General features: G+C 52.8%; 3 protein-coding genes across 4 annotated transcripts in view; 2 read left to right on the top strand and 1 right to left on the bottom strand.

Annotated features, from left to right (window-relative positions):
* The first annotated feature begins 1,487 nt into the window (after positions 1-1,487).
* Positions 1,488-9,511, top strand: CD72 (CD72 molecule). Of its 2 annotated transcripts, XM_008998958.6 has the most exons (9): positions 1,488-1,721; positions 1,825-1,932; positions 2,640-2,711; positions 3,215-3,304; positions 3,654-3,989; positions 6,866-7,011; positions 7,931-8,046; positions 8,758-8,912; positions 9,180-9,511. In XM_008998958.6, the coding sequence occupies exons 1-8, from the start codon at positions 1,640-1,642 to the stop codon at positions 8,906-8,908; spliced, it is 1,101 nt and encodes a 366-aa protein (XP_008997206.3). In that variant the 5' UTR covers positions 1,488-1,639; the 3' UTR covers positions 8,909-8,912; positions 9,180-9,511. The 2 variants fall into 2 exon arrangements, with proteins under 2 accessions (XP_008997206.3, XP_035107351.1); XM_035251460.3 differs by having other exon boundaries at positions 1,530-1,932.
* On the bottom strand, positions 9,457-14,217 carry TESK1 (testis associated actin remodelling kinase 1). Its single transcript, XM_002743062.7, has 10 exons — positions 13,660-14,217; positions 13,394-13,515; positions 13,212-13,260; positions 12,516-12,662; positions 12,091-12,173; positions 11,826-11,916; positions 11,486-11,569; positions 11,248-11,337; positions 10,988-11,102; positions 9,457-10,629 (listed from the first exon to the last, which is right to left on the bottom strand). The coding sequence occupies exons 1-10, from the start codon at positions 13,876-13,878 to the stop codon at positions 9,749-9,751; spliced, it is 1,881 nt and encodes a 626-aa protein (XP_002743108.3). The 5' UTR covers positions 13,879-14,217; the 3' UTR covers positions 9,457-9,748.
* A 1,221-nt stretch (positions 14,218-15,438) lies between these two features.
* The window catches only part of CIMIP2B (ciliary microtubule inner protein 2B), a 40,308-nt gene continuing 34,036 nt past the window's right edge, over positions 15,439-21,710 (top strand). The window contains 1 exon segment of the mRNA XM_054257531.2: positions 15,439-15,552. The gene's annotated coding sequence lies outside the window, so the exon portion shown is untranslated.

Here is a 21,710-nt window from a genome sequence, read left to right as displayed (position 1 = left end):
CTCTACAGATACATTGTTTTTTTTTTTTTGACAGAGTTTCCCTCTGTGGCCAGGCTGGAGTGCAGTGGTGCGATCTCGACTCACTGCAACCTCTGACTCCCTGATTCAAGTGATTCTCCTGCCTCAGCCTCCCGAGTAGCTGGGATTACAGGCATGCACTGCCACACCCAGCTAATTTTTGTATTTTTTTTAGTAGAGACGGGGTTTCACCATGTTGGCCAAGCTAGTCTTGAACTCCTGACCTCTTGATCTGCCCACCTCTGGATCACGAGGCATGAGCCACCAAAGTGCTTGTGTTACAGGCATGAGCCACCGCGCCCAGGCTACAGATACATTTTTGAGGTGACAGCCTCGTCTCAGTGGCCACTTCCTCTAGGGCTGGCTGGGCGGAGCTATTGGCAGAACTCTAGGGTCCCTGGCAGCGTCTCACCACACACCACCAATCATCCGAGCTGTTGGCATGCAATGAGGACCTTTACCCCCTTCCTTTTTCCTCCCCACAGCTGCAGGAGGGGGTTCTTCGGAGCGGATGCCACACTGCTTGGGCGAGTTCTTCCCACCCCCACACTATGTCTTGTTCCAGTTCCTATCCCTGATGTAGGCTGTTTTGGGGTTCTTATTAGGGGTCACATCCTGGTAAAAGAACATTAGGGAGTACCTTTGGACACCCCTGTTCAGCAGCCTCTTCTCCCCTTCTCTGGTTCCCTCTCTCCTCCATCAGCTAGGCCCCTATCACCTATGAGGGCCTCTCAGTCCCTGGGTCCTCTGCCTCAAATGCCCCTTTTTTCCTCAGGGACAGTGTTGGGACTTTTTAAAGGAAGAACTTTACTAGGAAAGTAGGAGGAAAACCAAAACCAAACCAAGAAAATGTCAAAACCTCTGCTGGTCCAGAGTCTGCGCTCGGCCTCTGGCTCTGCTCTGCTCCTCTGCCTTGCCTTTGCCTAGGAAGCTGCAGCCCTTCTTAAACCCTCTGCAACTCCCTTGCTCACCTGCTCCCTGGCTCCCCATGAGGGTGCCTGGGGGGAAGTGCTGCCACACACCTTTCCAGAGGTGCTGCAGTCGTGGCTGTTCCTCGCCTTGGCCTGTTCCTAAACCCACAGTTACTAGAAACCCCAGGATGATGAGTGACAGATGCAAACCAGGAGCCCCCAGTCTGATGGGGAGAATGGAGCCTCACCCTGGAGCTGGGGAGATCATCTGGATCAGTGCAGCTCCAGTTACACATCATAAGCCCCAGTGGACAAGGCAGCCGGGAGGAGGGTGGGGCAGAAAAGGGCAGATAACCAGGAGGACCAGTTTTGGGGCCCAGCATGGCCCACATGGGTCTAAGATGCATGGAGAAGCAGCACAGGCAGGACATGGGGACAGGCCCAGCCCCTACCCATGTGCTTTGGACCTCAGTGTCCCCTCTGTGGCCCCTCTGGCCCTGGCCCAGGGATTCCTTCTGCTTCATTGAGCCCATCTGTTTGAGACTTGCTCACATCTTCCTCTTTTGTGACTGGAAATCATAGGGCTAACTGCTTAGCGGTACAGTCACAGAGGTAACACAAAGCCTAGGTGTAAAGGGACAGAGAGGAGAGGGGCAAGGGAGGACGGTGGATGACAGGGAAGACGGGTGGGGGCAGAGCTGCTCGGGACCATGGCTGAGGCCATCACCTATGCGGATCTGAGGTTCGTGAAGGCTCCCCTGAAGAAGAGCAACTCCAGCCGGTTAGGACAGGGTAAGGGGGATGAGGGCTCCCCTTGATCCTGCATCCCCACTCCCTGCCCCACAGACCCCATTCCTGACTCCCACATCATTGGTCTCTATTCTCTTGTCTCCAGAACCAGGGGCTGATGAGGATGGGGAACTCACCTATGAGAATGTTCAAGTGCCCTCAGTCCCAGGGGTGCCCTTGAGCTTGGCTTCTTCTGGACTAGGGGACAAAGCAGGTCTGGAGATCCTGGGGGATGTATGTTTGTTGCAGGGGATGTGTTTGTTGAGGGGCTGTGTCTTGAGTTGGGGAGTCCACAATGTTGTTGTTGAGACAGGGTCTTGCTCTGTCACTCAGGCTGGAGTACAGTGGTGTGATCATGGCTCACTGCGGCCTCGATATCCTGGGCTCAATTGATCCTCTGCCCTAGCCTCCCAAAGTGTTGGGATTGCAGGTCCATAGTATTCTTGAGAGCTCAATACCCTGGGGGAAAGGAGGAGGCCGGTTGGTAGGAAAGAGAAGAATAGGAACAGGATAAATGGGAGCCAGGAGAGGAAGAAAGATTCCTTCAGCAAGGTGGAGACCCCAGGGCAGCCCTGGGGAGGGATGAGTTCTAATGGGAAATGGGGAGCCATGGGAGGGAAAAGAGGGAATGGGAGAGGTATGAGAGCAATGGGGGAGAGGGATTGGAGCTGAAAATAAGGGGCCACTGAGGAAACAATAAAGGGAGAACTAGGAGAGATGAGGGAGTCCCGGGACTGTGAAACCCAGGAGGGAGCCGAGAGAGCCCCGGGCAGACCAGGAACTCAGGAGAGTGACGGAGTGTCCCAGAGCAACTCTAGCGGGCTGGAGTTTCCCAGTGGCGAGGACGAAAAGCGGGTGCGCAGGAGGAAAAGGAGCAATACTCGAGGCGTCCTGTCTCACACTGGATGCTCCCCTCGACAGCGGTCAAGTCCGAGCAGCCAACAGCTTCCTGGAGTGCCGTGACGTCATTGGCGGTCGGGCGGATTCTCCCCTGTGAGTGTGTGTGCTGGGCGGCCTCGGGGACTATGGATGGCTCTGGGCCCCGCGGGGTGCAGCTCTTGCCGGGTTGAACCCTTCCAGGGCAGAACTGCGCCCCAGCAGAACCCCGCCCTGGCTGAACCCCTCCCTGGCTGCCTTGCGCCATTTACCTCCATCCCAGTGCGCCAGAATCCGACGTGCACCGCCGCCCCCTTGGATGGTCCCAATTCACCTACCTCCCCACCCTTCTCCTCTCTCCCTCTCTCCATCTGATATTTCCTTCCCCTTCTCCCAGGTAATGTCCCCGAATCCTTACCAGCTCTGATTCTGCAACACCTTCTCCCCTACATGCGAAACTCCCTGCTACCCAACAGAAACCACCATGCTTGCCCCCTCAGCTCTGCACCGCCCTCCTCTAGGGATGCCTTCCCCAGGAATCTCCCCTACGCACCCATCCACTAGTCTCTACTTTCTTTCCCGGGGCTGACTGCCCGCATCCATCCCACTGTCCCCCTAAGGCCGCACAGCCTGCCTGCCATACCTCCTGCTTGGCCTGCTCCTCACCTGCCTGCTGTTAGGAGTGGCTGCCATCTGCCTGGGAGTGCGCTGTGAGTAAGGCTGTCCCCACACCGTCCCCACTTCCCACTTACACCGAAGGACTTTCATCCCGACTCCCTCCCCAAAGCTGACCCACAAACCAAAGCTGACCCCCAAACCAGGGCTCATCATCACTACCACCACATGCTTAGCTTTAAGTTTGGTTTCCAGCCAGGTCTGTTGTCTTCCTGAATCGTCCTCACCTACTCCAGTACCTCCTTAAGTTTTAGGCAGTCAAATCTCGTATTTCAGCCTGTAATGTAAAAAGTTGCAAGAAGCAGAAAAAGGGCTGATGCTGCAGTCTCAGGGCACTAGGGCAGGGCTGGAGAAGACGTCCTCCAAATCTCTGTGGCCAAACAGATCTGCAGGTGTCTCAGCAGCTCCAGCAGATGAACAGGGTTCTGGAAGCCACTAACAGCAGCCTGAGGCAGCAGCTCCACCTTAAGATAACTCAGCTGGAACAGAGGGCAGAGGATCTGCAGGGGTCCAGGAGAGATCTGGTACAGAGTCAGGAAGCACTACAGGAAGAACAGAGGGCCCATCAGGAGGCCCAAGGGCAGCTCCAGGCCTGCCAGGCAGACAAAGAGAAGACGAAGGAGACCTTGCGAAGTGAGGAGGAGCAGAGGAGGGCCTTGGAGCAGAAGCTGAGCAACATGGAGAACAGACTGAAGCCCTTCTTCACATGCCACTCATCAGGTATCCGCTCTGGGGAGAGGAGAGATGGGAGGGATGGATTGGAGCGAGGAGATACTAGTGGCAGGGGTCTGTCTATCACAGTGGGCTGTGAGCTGTTCAGGAAAGGGACAGTGAACCAGAGTGGTGGCTGACATAAGCTGTCCAGCCTTGGCCAACAGAGAGAAGGACCAAGCTGCATACTGGATTTAGGGGGACCCACCCAGTTCCAAGGCATTCTGTGGGAGAGAGGAGGATGGCACCAGCAGTCCAAATCACAGTGTCCAAGGTTTCATTTGGCTGACATCAGTGACAAGGATCTGGGAACACTAGACTTGGCTGTTTGTACATCTTTCTAAAGACAGGGTCCTCAGCTTTAATTAATTTTCGTTATAGCTGAGATCCCCCCCAAAGGGTAAGACTTAATGACTGACATGGAATGCAACCTGGTGGTGGGACAAGGCAGTGAAGCTCTCAGCACTCACAGTAAGGTGGAGCCGGGAGTTGTGGTGTTGGAACTAGGATGGGGTGTCCATTTGTTTTGAAAGCAGGACCCTAGCCAGTAGGTGGAGATGGCGAAGGAGACACATAAAAGGGGCAAGGATGTGTCAAAGCAGGCTGAGAGTCTAGGCAAGGTGCCAGGCCCAAGGGGAGTGGGATATTTTGGGCTATGGTCAGGTTTAGGCTCTGTCTAGCTAGGGTGTCCCCCCCAGGCATAAGACAGCAAGATTATGTGCAGACACCCCTTGCCCTCATTTCCTTAGCCTTACCCACTGTGACCATCAGTTCCATGCCAGGGCTGCCCATTCTCATAGCTGCACCTTAGACCTCTATGTCCCAAACTGCTCTTCTGGCAAAATAATGGTTTCAGACTTCCACTCTGATCACAGCTGCCTGGAGGAGGCACCACTCCTGCAGGCTTTCCCTACACATTAAAAAAAAAAATCTCATTGAGGCCTCCAGTCTGCTGACTCCTCTTTTTCTCCCTTCACTTCAGCCGTCTCCTGTCCACACTTCTCTCACTACCCATCTTGGATTTGGAGTTCATCACTTCAACTACTCACTTATTTTTTAAAGGACTGACAGAGTCTCACTATGTTTCCCTGACTGATCTTGAACTCCTGGGCTCAAACAATCCTCCTGCCTCAGACCCTCAAAGTGCTGAGATTACAGGCGTGAGCCACCACACCTGGCTCACTCACTTCTTTGTTCCATTATTCTTCTAGTGTACTTGATGGGCAAAATCTCAACTCTGTATGAACCCAACTGCCCATGGTCAGCACCAAGGTGTGACAAATTGTATAATCATTTTGCTTGGTGCCACCGAGACTCTAGTCTCTCAGCACTGCCTGGTGACATCTGCCGTCGTCAGTTTGCTCTTCACAACTCCTTTTCCGACTATCTTCCCCCTCACTTTCAGCAGATGCCCTCATCTTCCACTCTTTCAGAGAGGAATTCCCTCCACTTTCCATGACCAAGTCTGTATATCCATTTGCATTTTTACCCATCCTCATCTTTTGCAAGGATACCTGCAACAGCTTTCTAAATATTTTTTCTACTCATCCCTCTCCCCAACGTCCATTCTTCATATTGGAGCCAGAGTAAACCTTTACAAACAAAAATCTGATCATGTTATCCCAATCTAGAGTATTCCAGTTAATTGATTACAAAAACAGTTATGGAATACATAACACGTAATATGTTCTAGCACTGTGCCCAGGCACTTGGGATATAGCTAGTGAACAAAATTCCTGTACATAAAACCCTATACTGACTTTCTCTTCCTCATAATATAAAAATAAAAATCCTTAACATGGCTTCCAACACTCCTGCCTACCTTTCAGTGTGCCCCTTTTCCCCTCACCCTATTCCATTTGCCCACAAGGATTTCTTTCTTTCTTTGCTTTCTTTTTTTTTGGAGGTGGAGTCTCGCTCTGTCACCCAGGCTGGAGTGCAGTGGCATGATCTCGGCTCAATGTGACCTCTGCCTCCTGGGTTCAAGTGATCCTTTAGTAGAGATGGGGTTTCACCATGTTGACCAGGCTGGTCTCAAACTCCTGACCTCAGGTGATCCATCTGCCTTGGCCTCCCAAAGTGCTGGGATTACAGGTGTGAACCACCGTACCTGGAAGGGATTTATTTTTTATTCCTTCACGTTGCCATAACCTGGAAGGGATTTATTTTTTATTCCTTTACGTTGCCATAGGACAGTAGTTCAAGGGAGTAGCAGGGTGGGACATGAGGATATGTAGAGAAAAGAGAGGGAGCTAGTGGAGAGGGAATGATTTTTGAGTGATGGAGGTAGGACTGATGGAACAAAGCAATGGAAAGAGGTGGCCTGGGATCAGGAGTGCAGATTGGGATGTGGGATGTTGAAGAAAGAGGGATATTTATTTCTTACGGATAGTCAGGAAAAGAACAGAGGAGAAAATTTGAGGTGGAGAGGAGGGAAATGGAGAGAGCTCAGTTTCTTCAAAACAGGACCCAATGTTGTCTGCTTGCAGGAAATTGTAGAGGGAAGGAGGGGGCCAGTGCTGGAGGAGTGGGAGTCTTGGATGTGCAATGGGGGTGCTTTAGGTAGTGGAGGAGATGAGCCCAAGAGATGTTAGGTAAAGTGTCAGGGTGGACTGCAATTGTTCAAAAATTGGGGTAATAACATTAGCCCTATTAGGACAAACCTCCCAGATTGTTAAGAAGTAATGTTGTTGAATGTTAAAGTCTTTTTACTAAGTATACATAGGTATGGTGTTTCCAGGGGATGCAAAAGTAAGATTGTAAAGATCATAGAAGTCCATGAAGGTGTTGAGATTAGGCCTAGGGGAATATTGTTAGTAACCAGATTGCTGAGTAGTCACTTTCATCCCAAGTGTTGCTGCTGTCACACTCTTTCTGCTTTTTAGACACCTGCTGTCCGATGGGATGGATACTGTATCAAAAAAGTTGCTTTTACAACTCACTTACTCAGAAAAGTTGGGAGGAGAGCCAAAGACATTGTGAAACTCTGTCTTCCAAGCTGGCCACATTCAGAGGAATTTATCCAGAATCAGTAAGCATATCCTTACTTACAGACTGTAGTGGGTACTATTAGGTCAAGGGACATATGTCATCAAGTCAGGAATGGCACTGCACACATGGCTGGGGTGGGCATTCCTTTTCCATGGCAGAAACTGAGAATCACAATACTCTTTACCTCCCAGCTTGGAAACAAGCTCTGCATCTTTTCAGCACAGTGGTCCACGCAGCCCCTACTAACTGATAAGAGTTGGCATGAGAGCAGAAACTTATGAACCATCTCTACATTTTTTTTTTTGAGATGGAGTCTTGCTCTGTCACCCAGGCTGGAGTGCAGTGGCGTGATCTCAGCTCACTGCAACCCCGCCTCCCAGGTTCAAGTGATTCTCCTGTCTCAGGCTCCCAAGCAGCTGGGATTACAGGTACCCGCCACCAAACCCAGCTAATTTTTGTATTTTTTAGTAGGGATGGGGTTTCACCATATTGGTCAGGCTGGTCTTGAACTCCTGACCTCAGGTGATCCACCTGCCCCAGGGCTGGGATTACAGGTGTGATCCACTGTACCTGGTGTCTACTTTAATCTGTATCTCATCTCAGTTGTCTGGTCAGCAGCCTAGGCTGCTTGACAGGTTCCTTGACTCTTGTAGCCTCTCAAGCTGAGAGGTCCCATATTTGGTGGGCTGGATTGTAGGATTTGGTTCCTTGGGGTCAGAACAATACACAGAATGACTCCCCTCCAAAGGCTGGCAGAGATTCTTACCCAGCTGGGAGGCAAATTTAGCAGTGAGCCTGCATCTGCAGGGTGGCAACTGATGGATTCAGGGACAAGTCACCAAAGAGCTGTCATATATACAGCCCCCTTGCCAAAGCTGAGGCCTCCCTAGGGTGAACATTTTCTCCTGTATTTCTCATCACTCTCCACATATCTCTGGTCTCTCTGAATCTCCCCTCAGCGTTATTTCTGGAACTTAAGTCCGCTGTTGCCAAATCGTGATTCAGAGAATTCATACTGGATTGGCCTCAGCTCCAATAAGGATGGGAAGTTGACTGATGGTACACATCTCTCTAGGTAAGTTAGGATAGCTGGGTATTTTCAACTCCATGATCCCCTCCATAAAGATATGGTAATGAGATTTCCTCCCCACCACCTCCCCTTTGAATTCTTCCATAAATCAACACTGTAATTGCCTAATTTGTCTGTTTCTTCTAGTTGATTAATAACTTCTTAGGGTAATCTTATTCTTCATTCTATTTACATTACCTGTAAGTCCCTGGCACATGCTTTTTTGTTTCAGTAACTACTAGGTTGGGACCTATGCTATCTCACTTTTTAGGGGGAGATACTAAGGATTTAACTAAGGTTACACAGCTGATGACACTGGCATTCTAACTCTCCATCCCTTGATAATGCCACCCAAACTGAGGTTGTACTTTCTCAGTAGCGGCCACTTGTGGCACTAGAGCTGCGTCAGTGAAGTGAGCAAGGGAGCAGTGGGGTACCATTAAGGATCAACCCTAGGGACTCTACAACAGGCTGGCTACCTCCTTTTGTTCCCTAATTGGCCTTCCATCTTTAACACCTAGAGTGGTTTTTCCCTCCACTGGTCCTAAAGCCTCTTCTAGTTGAACTCCAGACATCTGTCCTGAACCATGCCCAGATGTGGCCTTAGGCAGGCAGGGTGAGTTAGGACTTAGGTTTTATGCAGGGAAAGGGGAGAGAAGGGAGGGTGGAATGGAAAGGGTCCAGAGTATATCCCAGCTCTACTTTACTACTTTTTAGGGTTTATGGTCAAAACTCAAAATGTCCCTTGGTAAAAATGTGGTCACCATCATACGCACTGCTGAATCAAGAGTCATGTACAACTTCTCTTCCCTCCATCTGTGAGATGACAGCTTTCAGGTTTCCAGATTGGGACAGCCCTTTGCACTGAGCTGGTATGAGTGAGGGATGGGGCCGAGGCATGGGGAGTCCTGGGGTAGAGGGACTTAGAGCAGGGGCCTAGGGGCCCAAGAGAAAACTTGTACCTGGGATGAAAAGTTCCTCCACAGCCTCCAGTTGCTTGGTCTGCTTATGTTAGGGTGGGGTGGGCAGGGAGAGGGGCAGGTAAAGCCTAGACTTATGGGAAGCTGATGATGTAGCTGGGAAAGAGGGTGAGCGGGATGAGGGTTCAGTTATAGTTAACTGATACTTTACTCTTCCAGACACATGCCAATAAGAACCTGTGCCCCTCCTTCCTAACCTGAGGCCTGTGGGGTCCTCCGACCATCTCCTCCCTGTGTTCCTGCCTTCTGGCAGTGCCCAGCCAAAAGCTGACACATGCCTGACACTTCTAGCCAGCCTGCTGTCTGTTCCCTCTTCCTGAAACTGGACTGTTCCTAGGAAAAGGGTGAAGCCACCTCTAGAAGGGACTTTGGCCCTTCCCGAAGAACCTCCCAGACTGGAATGGGGTGGGGGAGGAGGGCGTACGGGCTGAGCGGATAGGGGCGGCCCGGAGCCAGCCAGGCAGTTTTATTGAAATATTTTTAAATAATTGCACGTGTTAGTCTCATGTGTCAGCAATGCTGTGTCTGGTTCAGTGATCCCCACGGGAGCGCAAGCCCAGGGGTCGGACTGGAAGTGCTGTGTCCCTTGAGTCCATGCTGGGGCTCCCCTACATCGGGAGAAGAGCCGGTCAGCCCATCTGGGGCTGGCACTGTCCAGCAAGTGTGCTCTGTCCTCACAGGGTGTCCTGAAGGCCAAAGTGGGAGGCCTGAGACCAAAGGCTCCACTGCTAAGAGCGTGCCCCAGGCAGCTGCAGGCTGGGTGTGGGTGGCTTGGCGTGGTGCCCTCGGTGGCAGAGGAGACTGCCCGCCTCACAGTTCAGGTTGCGGTAGCGGGCAACAGCTGGTGTGGGGCGGGGGCACATGGACAAGAAGCCAAAGCTGAAGGGGCCGAGGCAGCAGCCAGGACAGGGCAGCCCCTCATCAGGCTCTCGGGGAGCTGAAGGGGGTGGCGAGGCTTCTGTCCGCTCCAGGGCTGCTGCCCGGGGCAGGCTATGCTGGGCCCGGTTCCAGGGCTCCCCAGCCCAGCCTTGTGGGGAGTGCACCACCACAGCTGGGGGGTTGTTATTGAGGGCGGGCCCTGATCTAGGGGACCAGGGTTGGGAGGCCGAGGAACAGGTGCTGATGAAGTTGTCTGTGGCCACAGCCAGAGGCAGCTGGGGTGCTGGACCTGGAGGTTCCGGCTCTGGGCTGCTGCCCTCACACTCCATCTTCTCTTCAGCTGAGGGGCCCACAGGGGGAGGGCCAGGACCTGGCAGTGCTGTCTCCATACGGCGGGGGAGCTCAGGGGATGAGGGTAGCGAGCGGCAGCGGCGGGCAGGTGTTCCAGGCTGGACCAGAGTCTCCGGAGTGGTCACCAAGGGCAGCTGAGTGGAGGGCAGTGGCGATGGTGGCACAAGAGGCAGGACTGGCTTGCTGGGTGTGTCCAAGAGCTTGATCTTGCCACCCCTGAGGTCTTCCCGTAGTGAGAAGGGGTTGACTCGAGTCAGATTGTCCCCCCAGTTGGGGGGTGATTCTGGTGATGGGGGCAGGAAGAGGTCTGACCGGCTTCGGGAAAGCCGGGGGTCTGGCCTGGGAAGCGTAGCAGAGGGACCCCCTCTTGGAACAAAGCCTGTAGACAGAGAAGTCTGGAATCACTGTCCTCAGCATTTAGGCAGGCAGGGTGAGTTCCTTGAGGGCCTCACTATTTTCCAGGAGGCTGGTGGGACTAGAGCTTGAAAAAGGGAGACCCACTGGGTGCTTTGGAAAGGGGCGATGTCACCTCCAGGCCCCCTTTACTTCTTTCCCTTCTCTTCCCTCAAGCTCTTAGCATTAGGACAGTCTTCTTTAAGATGTCCTCCTACCCTAGCCCAGCCCGATTCCCAGTCTTTCCAACTAATAAATACACCTAGCCTCCCTCATGTCATCCTGAGTTCTAAGGAGAAGAAAGGCCAAAGGACTTAAGCTGGGTCAAGGTCATGCTCTCTTACCCTGATTATGTGTCAGGCGAGTCCTGGTGAGTGGGGCTGGCTCAGGCAGCTGCTCCAGGATCCATTCTAGGTGCTGGGTAATTTCAGTGAAGGGGGCGCGGGTGCTGGGTTCCATCTGATGGGTAGAGATGGAAACGGCTTCACTCAGTGCTCCGAAAGAGGGTCTCTGAGTTTCCTCCCGTCACCTGGGTCCCATAGGGTAGCCATGGCAGCTTATGGATGGGGGCAGGGCAGGGCAGGAAGGAGAATGAGACTCTTACGCTGCAGCAGTGGATGGCCAGGAGCAGGAAAGGCAGTGGGCAGTCATCCCCCACCAGAGTTCGGAAAGCAGGCACATCCAAGCCAAAGTCCTGTGGGAACAGAAGGAGGGGCCTCCAAGTCAGCTTTCCTTGGGTTTTCTTTCTGCCCCCCAGTCAGAACCTCAACCTACAGGGAATCCTCCTTGGTTATGAGCTGCCTAGTCTGAAATTTTTCCTTTGCAAACCTAGAGACATTCACCTCAGTGCGTGGTAGGTAGTCAGGGTCCGCAGGTACTCGGGCAATGAGCTCACAGAGGACAATCCCGAAGGCAAAGACATCAGCCTGGGGGTCAGAGATAACAGTGTCGGGGGAGGAATTAACAGTTTTCATTTTAGAATTTTGACAGAATATAGCAGAATTTTGTTGGGGGTGGGGGACCTTGACAGTATTCATGTGTTGGAAGGGTGCCTGTGAGAGGCAAAGGGATCCTGGGGACTCCTGAAGATCTGGTAAAGTTGTTTTGGGGATGGATGAGGCCTTATGAGAACATCTCAAGGGTCCTGGAAGGCCTTGGGGATCTGAAGGGTTGATGTCTCACCTTCTCATCATACAGCTCACCCCGCAATACCTCTGGAGCCATCCAGTATGGGGAGCCCACCACGGCCAATGGCTCCTTCCTTGCCCCTTCCCTGCAGGGGCAGGGGCAGGGTGGTCAGAAACATCCTACTCAGGTATCCCCCCCCAGGCAAAAGAGGATGAAGTGAACTCCCTCCTCTCCCCCAAGGGAAACATCCCTGGGGATCTGGGGACATCAGATAGGGGCACTCTGGGAGAACTGGGGGAAATAGGGGCATTCACCTCACCTATACACAGGAATCTTTTCAGCCAGCCCGAAGTCACCCACGACAGCTGTGAAGCCTCCATCTTCCCGTCGGACTAGACAGTTCTGACACATACACATATAGTATCCCCATGCACACATCACCTTCTGCCCTCTGGTCTCCCAGTATATAACCCAAAGCCCTCTCACTCCAGCATAACTTCAACCCTCTCTGCTCTCCCAGTTTTCAAAGCACTTAAATATTGCAAAATCATCCAACACTCCAAATACAGGGTGCTACTCGGTCCCTCAGAACACTCCACTCACCCCGGTCCCCCAATATTCTCCAATGCCTTGCTGCTTCAACATCCTAATATATCTATTATCCACATCCCAACATCCAAAGGCCAGTTACAACCTAATAGTCTCAAGCCCTTTTTCATGCCTCCACCCACCCCACTAGCCTACCTTGGATGTGAGGTCGCGGTGAAATACACCTTTGGAGTGCAGGTACCGCAGGCCTCGGGCAATGTCCAGGGCCAGGTGGAGCCTTACCGGCCAGGATAGGGGTTCAGGGGAGCTGAGCAGCTGTTCCAACGTCCCCCCATTCATATACTGGCACATAGAAGGGGAATGAATGTCAGACTTCAGTCTGTATTCTAGGTCTTCTACTTATAACCTAGGGGATACTCCAGAGGATCGCAGAGGTCAGAAGGTATGATTGTACCCTAGGACCTCCCATCCATGTTCTAGGATTGCCTTGTTCAACTCAGCAGCCACTAGCTATGTGCAACAATTTAAATTTAAATAATTAAAAATTTTTTATTTAATCAAATTGACCCACAAAAAAATAATCTAAACAATTAAAATAATTTAAATTAACCACATGTGGCTAGTGACTACTGTATTGGACAGCATAGAGACACTTCCATCACTGCAGAAAATTCTACTGGACAGCACTGTTCTAGGGGATACAGAGAATAAGACCAGCTGAGGCCTTTTATATGTGGTTTGTCTAAAGGGAAGTTCAGGAAAGCCTCCCCTGGGAGGAGGTCCTACTGCTTCTCACTAGTCCCCCGTAGATCACCGAGGCTTGTTGACTCCCTTTATCCTTGGGGATAAAGGGGGTGGGGTGGGGGTCCGTCCTTTCCAGCCTATCCTCACCTCTGTAAGAGCGTGCAGCTGTCCCTGGTGCACACAGACCCCCATGAACCTGGAAGATGATGGGGAACACAGAACGGTAGGCTGTTAAGGGCCTCAGCTCCTCCTCAGTTCCACTTTTCCCACGGGATCTTTCCCTTTCTCTCCCGCCCAGCAAACTGCCCAGACAGGCTGGGGCCGCTCACCTTAGGATGTTGGGGTGCCGGAGTCGGTTCATCAACTGCACTTCCCGTAGTGTGTTGCCCCGGTTACTGGGGAGCTTGTTCATCTTCAGCACCATGACTTGCCCTGACTGTCGATGCCGAACCTGGGGGCGGGAGCGGCCGGCGAGGGCCGGGCAGGTCGGGCGGGTAGCCGGAGTCTGGACCCTCTTCCCCGCACTCCCGGCCCCACAGTTCCAGCCTCTGGTTGAAGGCTCGGTCCCGCCCCTCTGCCTCTCGGCTGGTCCTACCTTGTAGACCTCAGAGAAGAAGCCGGCCCCGATCTTCTCCGCGCAGTGGAAATCGTCCACACGCGCCAGGCTAGACACGGCGCTGCGGAGAGCCCGGTAGGAGGAGGGGCGGCCCCGGCCCGAGCCTCCGCCCGCGCCCCCCGGCCCCGGGGGCCCCTCCCCCGGCACGTCTCCAGGCCCGGGCCCAGGGCCCCGCAGTGGGGGCCGTTCCCCGGCCATGGCCGGGCCCCCAGCCCGGGCCTGCTTCACATGGCAGGGTCCCCGGGGCCCGGGCAGGCCGCGCTCGCCATGGGCGCCGGCCCAGCCCGATCCCGGGCGCCGGGACTCCCGCTCCCGCCCTGAGAATGGAAGATCCGCCGAAGATCCTGGACCCGCCCCCGCCGCGCCGGCTGGGCCCGGGGGGACGCCGCGCCGCTCCGCTCCGGGCCTGGGTTTGGGCCTGGGCCGGGCGGTGGCGGTGACGGTGGCGGCGGCGCTCCCGGGCGGGCTCGCCGCGGGCGGAGGCGGGCAGGCGGGCGGGCGGCGGCTGCTCTGCTTAGCCGGCGGGGCTCAGGCTCCGCGGCCTGCCGGGGGCGGGGCTGGGCCGGGCCTCCGCTTAACTCCTTCAAGCCCGGCCTCCCGGCAGCGGCCACGCCCCCCAAGGTGCGCACCCCCACCTCCTGGCTCTCAGGTCGCGACGCCCTGTGGCGCCGGGGTCAAATAAGCTCAGGCCTGAACTTGAATAACGGAAAGGAATCAAGAGCCGATGGTGCGTACGCGAAGTTTAGCTGCCCAGGGAGTCCCCTCTCTCTTTCCTAGGTTACTGTCAGTTGAGGGTCGGGCTCAGAAACCTGCGGGATTCCTGGGCTCCAATAACCAGCGGGGCAGAAACGTAGGCCCCTCTGGCCCAGCAGCAATCAGAAGCAGCCCAGCAGCCTGTCCACCTTCCTGGCCGGCGCCCCGGCCCAGCCTGCCCATTTCCCTGGTCTCTTTGACTCCAACACCTTGAACCTCTGGCCTCCCTAACGCCGGTGGTGGTGATACCCTGGGGCTATAGGGAGCCTTTGGCCGGCCCATCCCCAGCTTGGCCCCGACTCCTCACTTCATCCTGCCGCCTCCCAATAAAGAAGAGATTCCAAGTCCTCTGCCCTGTGACCACCGAGCCGGGACCTCCGCCTTATTACTTTGTGCAAACCACTCTAATAGAGAAGCCTCCACCTGCAGGGAAGCCCCTCCTTCCGCAAGATCCCACCCCCTCAAAGAACGCTTTCCCTCGGAGACCCCTCCCTTCCTCAATGAGACGCCTCCCTTTAGGGGGGCACTTTTCCCCAGTATGGCACTGCCACCGTCAGTGTGTCAGAATTCCCTAGTGCTGCACCCTCTTGCTCTGTGTTCCTCCCACGCAGAGACCTCACCCCCGAGTTACTGCCCCAGTCATTGTGACTCCTCCTCTCAAGGTGACTCCTCCCCTCAGTGTGACCCAGCCCTCCTCGGTGTGATGCCTCTCAGCCGGTTCCGCCCTACATCACGTAGGAACCCGGTCTGCCCCCTCAGGCCGAAGGAGAGGCTGCAACGGGCCTCCTGAAGTCGGCGCGGTGCCTGGGTGCGCAAGAAGTCTGAGGACTCTGTGCGCTCGCCGTACCCGGCGCTTCCGGTTCTGCCGCTGGCTCCTCCCCCTGGCCTCGGCAAAATAGCCAATCATTGCCAGGGTTGAGTGTCAACAAGGGATCCCGGCAGTCGACTCCTGCGTGAATGGTTTGAAAGGGAGTCGCTGAGCCGCCTGCCACCTAGCGGCGGGACAGTGGGCGGCGGGCGTGAAAGCTGCGGTCTGGGGTGCGGAGTCGCTTAGAGAGCTGAGGAAGCGAGACTGAGTCCTCTTCAGGAATTCTCAAGTATTGTTTCAATATTTCTCTAGTAAGCTCTAAAGAAAATTAATACAAGCACTGTCCGTATCGCGTGGGGTTACCGTCTTCTAATGGAGTCCGGTTACACGTTTATGGGAGTTGGAGCCAAGAAGTCCTACTCACTTGTCGAGGGCTCATGAGAAGAGAATAAAGACGGTCGTAAATGATACATGATGCCTTAGGGTCAAGAAAAGGCCAGATGCTGTCTTGGTGCGCCGTACAAGGGAAGGTATTACACAAGTTTGGAGCGAGAGGAACTGGAGACGTTTGCAATCCTTCCAGAGCCTGTGGAGGCGGCTTTGGGGCATGTGCATCCTGTTCTTTTTTCTGGAGGCGCTTGGTCTCAGCACAACACAGCTCATTCATCACATTAGTGTTAACATTTGCAACTATTTAATTTGTGAATTTGCTTTCTATTGTTGTGTGGCATCTGTAGACACTAGAAATTTGTGCCTCATTTTAAGTGATATCATCATAGATCGACACTGGGCTCTGGCCCTTTATCATGTTTGAGAATTAAGGAGGTAATTGGTGGTGGTAATTCAAGCCAAAGAGCCAGGTGCCTATTTTAGAAAGATGATTGTGGTGGTTGTATGGAGGCAGGAAGACTAATTAGGAAGGAGGCTGTGACTGTGGTTCAATCAGGAGAGGATGAGATCAGCCTGGTCAACATGGTGAAACCCCGTCTCTACTAAAAATACAAAAACGTTAGTCTGACGTGGTGATGGGCGCCTGTAATCCCAACTCGTGAGGCTGAGGCAGGACAATCTCTTGAACCTGAGAGGCGGTTGCAGTGAGCCGATATGGCGCCATTGCACTCCAGTCTGGGCGACAAGAGTGAAACTCCGTCGCAAAAAAAAAAAAATCCTTTGTTGTTTTTCAAACTTTTTAGGATGGAAAATGTCTAACACATACACAGAGAATGGAATAATAAAAGTTTATTTACCTTGGATCAGTAAGACCATTTTGTTGGAAACCCATAGTACAAAATTGGCTTACCTTTGCCTCAGTTGTACTGTTGCCATATGTGACCTGGCCCAGGTGAAAGTACCTGCTTTCATGTACCTTCTATGCCAGTGATTCTCCAATGAGCAATTCATGGCCAGTCTTGTTTCATCTTATACCCGTGTCCTCTTCCCCACCCCATATTTGTGCATATTGCTGACATATCATTTTATCCTGTAAACGTTTCAATACGTTATCTCTAAATGATAAGGATTCTTTTTTAAAACGAAATCACAGTATTGTCACATCAAAGAAATAACGATAGTTCCTTCATATCATCATCTAGTTGTTTACATTTCCCCCACTGTCTTACATTGGATTTTTAAAAATTGTTTTTTTAAATCAAAATCTAAATTAGGTCTATACTTTGCAGGTGATCTCTCTCTCTCTCCCCCTCCCCCTTCCCCTCTCCCTCCCCCCTTCCCCCTCCGCCTCCCTCCCCTTCCCTCCCCTTTCCCTCCCTCTCTCCTCCCTCCCTCTCCCTCCCTCTCCCCTTTTCCCTCCCTCTCCTCTTTTCCCTCCCCTTTCCCTTTCCCTCCCCCCTCCTCCCTCCCCTTTCCTCTCCCCTTTTCCCTCCCCTCCCCCTTTCCCTCCCCCTCTCCTCCCTCCCTCTCCCTCCCTCTCCCTCCCTCTCCCCTTTTCCCTCCCCCTTTCCCTCTCCTTCCCCTCTCCCTCTCCTTTCCCCCTCCCTCCCCCTCCTCCTCCCCTCCCCCTCCTCTCCCTCCTCTCGAGACAGGACCTGGCTCTATCACCCAGGCTGGCTCATAGCAACCTTCGACCCCTACCCCACAGGCTTAAGCGATCCTCCCACCTCAGCCTCCTAAGTAGCTGGGACTAACCGTGGGCACCACCACACCTGTCTAATTTTTGTAGAGATGGGGTTTGCCACGTTGCCCTGGCTGGTATCGACTCCTGGGCTCAAGCATTCTGTCCACCTTGGCCTCCCAAAATGCTGGCTGTGATTATAGACATGAGCCACCACAAGATGACCATATGTGTAAGTCTTTACAAATCTATACTCATTCCCTATATTTTTCTTTCTTTTTTTTTTTAAATAAAATGGAGTTTCTCCATGACAGCCAGGCTGGTCTTGAACTCCTGACCTCAGGTGATCCACCCACCTCGGCCTCCCAAAGTGCTAGGATTACAGGCGTGAGCCACCTCACCTGGCCTATATTTTTTCTTACTGTTTTTTTTTTTTTTTTAAAGCCAGTTCATTTGTCCTGTAGAGTTTCTCAGAGTGTTGATTTCTGTTGTAATTTAGCATGTTCCTCTGTCCTCTGTATTTCATATAAATCGGTAGCTAGTGACTTAATCAAATTTAGGTTTATTTCCGCAAAACTAATTTACAGTCGGTTTTAGTACTTCTGTCGGGAGGTGTACAGTGGTGTTCTTTTTGTGATGTTAATAACTGCTGTTTGTTTCTCAACCGTGGCACTATTCACATTTTGGACTGAAAAATTCTTTATTATAGGGGCTGTCCTGTGCATTGTAGGATGTTTACCAGCATCCCTGGTCTCTACCTAATGGATGCCAGTAGCACCTCCTCCTAACTGTGACAATCAAAAATGTGTCTAGACATTGCCAGTTGTCCTCCAGGGAACAAAATTGACCTTGATTGGGAACCACTGGTCTAGGTTCATTAATAAAGGAGTTAAAGCTGGGCATGGTGTCAGGTGACTATAGTCCCAACTATTTGGGAAGTTGAGGCGAGAAGGTTGCTTGAGTCCAGGAGTTTGAGTCCAACCTGGGCATCATAGCAAGACCCTGTTTCAAGTCTGTTACACAGAAATACATTTCCTAGGAAAGGCAGAACAAATACTCAATTGTTTCTCACTTATTTTACCAGGTTTCAAAGTAACTAATTGGTTCCCCACCATCTTCCAAAGTTGACCGATGAAGGTTTTATTTTGAAGTACCATTATGAACTCATAATTTAACACATATGTGATGTACTCAATTATTACTAATTTTCTTTTTTTTTTTCCTCTTTCTGAGAGAGGATCTCAATCTCTTTCAGGCTGGAGTACAGTGGCACACACACAGCTTACTGCACCTTGATTTCCTGGGCTCAAGAGATTGTCTCATCTCAGCCTCCCAAGTAACTGGGACTACTAGCATCTGCCACCACACCCGGCTAATTTTTAAATTTTTTGTAGAGACCAGGTCTTGCTATGTTGCCCAGACTTGTCTCAAACTCCTGGCCTCAAGTGATCTTCCTGCCTTGGCCTCCCAAAGTGCTAGGATTACAGACATGAGCCACTGCACCCAGCCCAATTATCTTTTTTTTTTTCTTTTGAGATGGAGTCTTGCTGTGTCACCCAGGCTAGAGTGCAGTGGTGCAATCTTGGCTCACTGCAACTTTCACCTCCCAGGTTCAAGCAATTCTCTTGCCTCAGCCTCCCAAGTAGCTGGGATTACAGGCACCTGCCACCATGCCTGGCTGATTTTTGTATTTTTAGTAGAGATAGGGTTTCACTGTGTTGGCCAGGCTGGTCTCAAACTCCTGACCTTGGGTGATGCGCCTGCCTTGGCCTCCCAAAGTACTGGGTTTACAGGCATGAGCCACCACATCCAGCCCAGTTATCATTTTTGATGCTTGTTCTATTCTTATGGGATCTTTGGGATGTTATTTTTCCGGCCAGAAGCCTCTGTGGCTGATGGTGGCTTTGCCCAGGTTTTGCTTAGGCCCTCTGGTCTCGTTTCATCCACTTGGCCAGGCAGTCTGTGCTTGGCTCATGCTACCAGCCTGGGTCCCATGCCTGCCAAGGGTGAGACAGGTGTGGAACAGTTAGAGATATGTGAGTGAGTGAGCATGGAGTCCTGCCACTGTGCACAGTCAGACATTCTGGGTACTGCAGCAGGGTGGGCAGTTTCAGGTGCCAGTATGGCACTGGCTGTCTGCAAGGCTGCGGCCGGACCAGGCACACTGCAAGCAGCTTCCATAGCAGGCACCGGGGAACACATTGGCACCTAGGAAGAGCCAGGCCTCAGAGGGAGTCACAGCCCTGGCTTGAGGAGTTCCCAGGGCTGGGCTCCCCGAAGGGCAGGGCTCCCCAAAGGGCTGCAGCTCTTCTTTCCTTTTCACCCATAATGTGGCAAGCAAGGGTCACGACTTAGCCCTGTTTGTGTTACAGCTCTTTTAGCCTCACCATTTGGTGGGTCCTGAGTTCTTGTCCTGCGACCAGGAAGAATGAGGTATGCAGACAAGTGAAGGGTGAGCAAGACGAAGAGTAGCTTTATTGAGTGATAGAACAGCTCAAAGGAAACCTGAAGGGGGCATCCTTTCCCTAGCAAGGGTGTCCTGAGGAGTGTCCAGCTCCTAGTGGAAAGGGTAGCTCCTCTCTGCTGGGCAAGTCATCCTGACAGGTGTTCAGCTATCAGCAGAGAGGGTAGCTCTTCTCTGTAGCTGGTTGTCCTGTTGTCTGTGCAGCTATCAGCAGAGGGGAGGCCCTAGAGTGGGTGGCTCCTCTCTGCAGGCAGGTTGTCCTGTAATTTCCACATTGTCTGTCTTTTCTACAGTTCTCAGCAGAGAGGAGGCCCTTGAGTTGGGTGGCTGCTCTCTGCAGCTGGTCCTCCTAACATCCGCAGAGAGGCGGCTGAAAAGTCAGTTGCTCCTCTCTGCAGCTGGTCCTCCCAACATCCACAGCTCTCACAGAGAGGACGCCCTGGAGTTGGTAGCTCCTCTCTGCAGCAGGTTGTCCTGGCATCTGCTCAGAGCCTGGGCTTTTATGGGGCTTAGAGGGGAGGAAGTGCATGCCAGTTGGTTCATGTGCAGCCATGGGTGGACCTGGAAAAGTTACCACAAGTTCCCATTCCCATTGTGGGATGGGCAGCCTGGCCCCCAGCCTTCAGGCCCTCCCTGACCTGAAAGTGGGGCCTTAACAGGGACCCGCCCCTTCCATCCAGGAGCCTACTTTCTGCTGCCGTTCATGGTGCCCAGGCTATAGGTGCCAAGGGGCGCCTGCAGGCTAGCACTCAGCTGTCTTCAGCCTCTGATTGGCTTCCCTCCTATGCTCATTGGCACCCAAAATCTGTAGGGGACCAAGGCAGCAGGGGACTGGTGTGTCTGCACTGTCCCGAGTGTGTGCACACTCAGCCAGGCTGTGATAGTGCCCAGGCTCTGCTTTGACTTTGCCCTGAGATTGGAGTAGGCACCAACAGCAAGGAGAAGCCAGACAGTGGGAGCAGGCATTTCTGAACCTGTGAGGCCTTTGTGGGCCCCCAAGAGTGCAGGGATACCTGGGCCAGCAACAGTTTGAGTGGCTGCAGCTGCACCTGGGAGGGCAGGGCTCCTGCCTGCTCTATGGAGCAGGAGGCCTGAGTCTGCAGCTGTGGTTTGGGTGGCTGAAGCTGCACCTGGAAAGATAGGGCTCCCCGTCTGCTCCCAGCCCTGAAAGCATGGGGATGCCCAGGTCCACAGCTGCGGCTTGGGCAGTTGCAGCAGTACCCAGGGAGCTCCCACCCCAACTTGTAAGGGACAAGGCTCCTGCTTATCCCCAGCTCCTGTTGGTTCCATGGAGCATGCTGCCCTGGCCATGCCTCCCTGCCGCAGCCGGTGTGATGGCAGTGGCCACTGCAGATAGCCTGCTGCTGCCATCACTATTTTGTTCCCACTGGCCAAAACTGTCCTATTTTGGCCAGTGGGAACTTATTCAAGTTGGCTCCTGAGTCCTTCTGACATACGCTCCAGTTTTCTTGCTATCTAATATAATAAAACGCTCCAGGCTCATTTTGTGCATATCTAGACCAGATCTGATATTGGCTATTTTTTTTCCAGTGATTCAGGGTCTTTATTAGTGGGAAATGATATTTGGATACCACAACCTGGGTATTAGGAATATAAGGTTATTGACCTTAAGAAGAACAGTTAAATGAATGTGGTTGATTAGTATCTACATGTTCGACGTGGTGGCTCACACTTGTAATCCCAGCACTTTGGGAGGCTGAGGCAGGAGGATGACTTGAACCCAGGAGTTTGAGATGAAGCTGGGCAATGAAGTGAGACCCCATGTCTACAAAACATCAAAAAATTAGCCAGGAGTGGTGGCGCATGCCTGCGTTCCCAGCTATATGAGAGGCCCTGGGGTAGGAGGATTCCTTGAGACTAAGAGATCAAGGCTGCAGTAAGCCGTAATGGTGCCCCTATACTCCAGCCCAGGT

The sequence above is a fragment of the Callithrix jacchus genome, chromosome 1 (assembly GCF_049354715.1).
Source record: "Callithrix jacchus isolate 240 chromosome 1, calJac240_pri, whole genome shotgun sequence".
NCBI classification, from domain to species: domain Eukaryota; kingdom Metazoa; phylum Chordata; class Mammalia; order Primates; family Cebidae; genus Callithrix; species Callithrix jacchus.
The sequence above is the reverse complement of the archived record's forward strand: the minus strand, read 5'-3'. Positions and strand labels throughout refer to the sequence as shown.

Excerpts from the sequence above, each read along its gene's own strand:
- CD72 (XM_035251460.3), top strand. The coding sequence starts at position 1,731 with ATGAGGGCTCCCCTTGATCCTGCATCCCCACTCCCTGCCCCACAGACC. Across the intron at positions 1,933-2,639 it reads TGGACTAGGGGACAAAGCAG|CGGTCAAGTCCGAGCAGCCA; the intron begins GTCTGGAGATCC and ends TCCCCTCGACAG. Across the intron at positions 3,305-3,653 it reads CATCTGCCTGGGAGTGCGCT|ATCTGCAGGTGTCTCAGCAG; the intron begins GTGAGTAAGGCT and ends GTGGCCAAACAG.
- TESK1 (XM_002743062.7), bottom strand. The coding sequence starts at position 13,878 with ATGGCCGGGGAACGGCCCCCACTGCGGGGCCCTGGGCCCGGGCCTGGA. Across the intron at positions 13,516-13,659 it reads TCTTCTCTGAGGTCTACAAG|GTTCGGCATCGACAGTCAGG; the intron begins GTAGGACCAGCC and ends TCCCGCCCCCAG. Across the intron at positions 12,663-13,211 it reads AGCTGCACGCTCTTACAGAG|TATATGAATGGGGGGACGTT; the intron begins GTGAGGATAGGC and ends TCTATGTGCCAG.